Source organism: Nanorana parkeri, unplaced genomic scaffold (genome assembly GCF_000935625.1).
Source record: "Nanorana parkeri isolate BGI_ZX_2015 unplaced genomic scaffold, ASM93562v1 scaffold81, whole genome shotgun sequence".
NCBI lineage: Eukaryota > Metazoa > Chordata > Amphibia > Anura > Dicroglossidae > Nanorana > Nanorana parkeri.
The window spans coordinates 179,372-181,929 of NW_017306349.1; the positions used below are offsets into that span (position 1 = coordinate 179,372).

At 48.7% G+C, this 2,558-nt stretch overlaps 1 protein-coding gene across 1 annotated transcript in view; it reads right to left on the reverse strand.

Annotated features, from left to right (window-relative positions):
* The window catches only part of LOC108805033 (Krueppel-like factor 5), a 25,644-nt gene extending 23,134 nt beyond the window's left edge, over positions 1-2,510 (reverse strand). Inside the window, exon 1 of the mRNA XM_018576986.1 lies at positions 2,312-2,510. Within this exon, the coding sequence (XP_018432488.1) occupies positions 2,312-2,461 (150 nt within the window). The 5' untranslated portion in view covers positions 2,462-2,510. The remainder of the gene's footprint in view (positions 1-2,311) is intronic.
* Between the last annotated feature and the right edge of the window lie 48 nt (positions 2,511-2,558).

The following is a 2,558-nucleotide window of genomic DNA, read 5'->3' on the forward strand; positions in this document are numbered from 1 at the left end:
GAATCTGTACATTGAGATACTTCCCCCGGGCCCCTAGAGGAGACACCGAGAGCCGACATGTGCCTGCGTGTTTATGTCATCACCACCGACACGACGACCGCAAAACAGATCCACAAATACTTCCAACTTGTGGAGCCATTGGATTGGCCTAATGCCCTGGTGGCCAACCTGCGGTCCAGGGGCCGCATGTGGCGTTTGGGGCCCCTGGAGGGAGAAGTCTACGTTTTTCTTACTGAGGTGTTTGCAGTGAAGGCAAAATATTATTGAGCAGCTAGCATGCTTCCTAAATCTCCTGCAGTGTGTCGGCAGTCTCTGACCATGTGTTGTAGTATGTCTGCAGTCTCTGACCATCTCCTGTATATGTCGGCAATCTCTGGCCATGTGTTGTAGTATGTCTGCAGTCTCTGACCATCTCCTGTATATGTCGGCAATCTCTGGCCATGTGTTGTAGTATGTCTGCAGTCTCTGACCATCTCCTGTAGTGTGACAGAAGTCTCTGCCCAACACCTGTTGCAAGTCTGCAGTCTCTGACCATCTCCTGGAACATGTGTGCAGTCTCTGACCATGTGCTGTCGCATGTGCAGTCCTTGACCATTTCCTGGAACATGTCTACAGTCTCTGACCATCTCCTGTAATGTGACAGCAGTCTCTGTCCAATACCTGTTGCAAGTCTGCAGTCTCTGACCATCTCCTGTATCATCTCTGCAGTCTCTGACCATCTCCTGTAATATGTGCAGTCTCTCTTTTTTTTTTATAAACACTCCTGTGCAGTCTCTGACCATTTCCTGGAACATGTCTGCAGTCCCTGACCATCTCCTGTAATGTGACAGAAGTCTCTGCCCAACACCTGTTGCAAGTCTGCAGTCTCTGACCATCTCCTATAACATGTCTGCAGTCTCTGATCATCTCTTGTACCATGTCTACAGTCTCTGACCATCTCCTGAAACATGTATGCAGTCTCTGACCATCTCCTGTAGTATGTGCAGTCTCTTTTTTTTTTAATAAACACTCCTGTGCAGTCTCTGACCATTTCCTGGAACATGTCTGCAGTCTCTGACCATCTCCTGTAATGTGACAGAAGTCTCTGCCCAATACCTGTTGCAAGTCTGCAGTCTCTGACCATCTCCTGAAACATGTATGCAGTCTCTGACCATCTCCTGTTCTATCTCTGCAGTCTCTGACAGTTTTATGTAGCATTGCATTCACTGAACATTATGTGGTGATGTCAGAGCCCGTGCATCAAGAAAGTTGATCACCACTCGTTTAACAACAAGCAGGGTCTATACAGGAAGTGGATGTCTCGGCCCGGTGAGGCGGCCCATGCGGTATATATCATAAAACAACCAATTCTCACACACAGAACATGTTAGAGAACAAACATACAATATATGGCGTCGCAAGCAGTCTCTGACCATCTCCTGCAGTATGTGCAGTCTCTGACCATCTACTGCAGTATGTGCAGTCTCTGACCATCTCCTGCAGTATGTGCAGTCTCTGACCATCTCCTGCAGTATGTGCAGTCTCTGACCATCTCCTGCAGTATGTGCAGTCTCTGACCATCTCCTGCAGTATGTTCAGTCTCTGACCATCTCCTCCAGTATGTTCAGTCTCTGACCATCTCCTGCAGTATGTGCAGTCTCTGACCATCTCCTGCAGTATGTGCAGTCTCTGACCATCTCCTGCAGTATGTGCAGTCTCTGACCATCTCCTGCAGTATGTGCAGTCTCTGACCATCTCCTGCAGTATGTGCAGTCTCTGACCATCTCCTGCAGTATGTGCAGTCTCTGACCATCTCCTGCAGTATGTTCAGTCTCTGACCATCTCCTCCAGTATGTGCAGTCTCTGACCATTTCCTGCAGTATGTGCAGTCTCTGACCATTCCGTATCTTCTTACGACACCTGCACAGGCTATCACATACACATCCCAACAATCCCGCCGATCCGTCTCCACAACACGCAGAGGAGAACACAACATCTCCCGGATACAACAACAATCGATAAAGTTATATAAAGGGAAATAAAAGTGACGAAACTTCGAATCCAACGCAACGCGGAACATCGTAAACCAGCAAAAAGTCTATAAAGTAAGACAATAAAAAGCAGAAACACTCAAATAATAAAAGACCAAAACGGTTTTATATCATCTCCTCGCCGCCGCCGCGGCTGCTGCACGGGGGCCACGTACACGTTATAACACAATACATATATGACGGACACAGAGGATCCAGAGCTTGCCAGATCCAGCGCAGAAATAAAGACGTAGAACAATAGACCGCGGACTGACAATTGTGCAGCTCGTTCTCTTTCTCACCTCGCCGAGCTCCGGCTGAGTCGTCAGCATCCTTATCGCGGGTTTGATATCCTCAAAAACAGCTCCGTCCTCTCCGCCGTCACCAGACATGTTGACTGGTTTTAACTGGGAATACACGGCGCTGTCACTGGGGCCGCTTTGCAGGGTCATACCTGGACCCCCCCCTTGTGCGTAGCTTTGCACGGTTTGGGAAGGTGGTGCGTTGGCTGAGATGGAGTCCTTGGAAATGATGGGAGTTAAGTGTAGA